General features: G+C 62.6%; 1 protein-coding gene across 1 annotated transcript in view; it reads right to left on the bottom strand.

The window, feature by feature from the left end:
* ARHGAP32 (Rho GTPase activating protein 32) overlaps positions 1–467 on the bottom strand; it is a 1117-nt gene extending 650 nt beyond the window's left edge. The window contains exon 1 of the mRNA XM_010166834.2: positions 7–467. Within this exon, the coding sequence (XP_010165136.2) occupies positions 7–458 (452 nt within the window). The 5' untranslated portion in view covers positions 459–467. The remainder of the gene's footprint in view (positions 1–6) is intronic.
* Positions 468–871: the final 404 nt, after the last annotated feature.

Here is an 871-nt window from a genome sequence, read left to right as displayed (position 1 = left end):
GGGTGCCTGTGGCTCGCGTCCTGCTGCAAGTGCGTCCGGTGTTCGTTGGCGTTGCAGCCCGGCTCGTGCAGCTTCCTGTTGCGGATGCTGCTCTGCTTCTGGGGAAGTGACGGCTTCTCGGCCGGCCCGTTCCCGTAGGTGCCGTGGTAGTGGGCTCTGTCCAGCTCTGGCTCAGGGTGCTGCAGGTAGTAACGTTCGTCCCCCTCAGGCGTAGCCGCTTTGGCCGGGTACCTCCCCTCCTTCCCTTCCGCCACAGTGAGGAGGCCAGTTTTCCCAGGATCTGATTTGCTGCGCAAATGAATCACATCCAGTCCTCCCAGTTCCTCCTGCAGCAGCGGGGCCACGTTATCGTACTGGGACATCACCGGCCCTTTCACCTTCTGGCGCGTGCGGCTCTCCCGGCGGATGGACTGCATGCGGTACTTCTCCATGTCCTCCAGGTCCCACGACATGTACATGTGCTTGATGTAGCGGTAGAGGCCTTTACTTTGCAGTCGGGACGCGTACGAGGCAAAGTCGCGGCTGGGCAGGGGGTGGAAAGGCCTGACCCGCACAGTGCTGTAGGGATCCAGGTCGTACAAGCTGCCATCAGCAGTGGTGTAGTACGAGGATCCAGAAGAGCTGGAGTAAGGACTGTACCGGTAATGAACCCGCCCGTTCTCAAAGTAAGGCTGCAGCTGAGTGACGTGGTAGTCGGAGTGGGGCTGGTACGGCTTGTACTGGTAGAGGGGCCGCGGGCAGTACACCGGCTCGTCGTCCGGAGGCACCTCGGTCCGTGAGATGGGAACGGAGCGGATAGCGGAGGCAGCAGCAGGGGTGGGGACGTGCAGCGACTGGACCCTGCGGATGGTGGGGTAGGGCGGAGCGTCCT

This window comes from Antrostomus carolinensis, unplaced genomic scaffold (assembly GCF_000700745.2).
Source record: "Antrostomus carolinensis isolate BGI_N321 unplaced genomic scaffold, ASM70074v2 scaffold21994, whole genome shotgun sequence".
Classification (NCBI taxonomy): Eukaryota; Metazoa; Chordata; class Aves; order Caprimulgiformes; family Caprimulgidae; genus Antrostomus; species Antrostomus carolinensis.
This window is presented reverse-complemented; position numbering and strand designations above follow the sequence as displayed.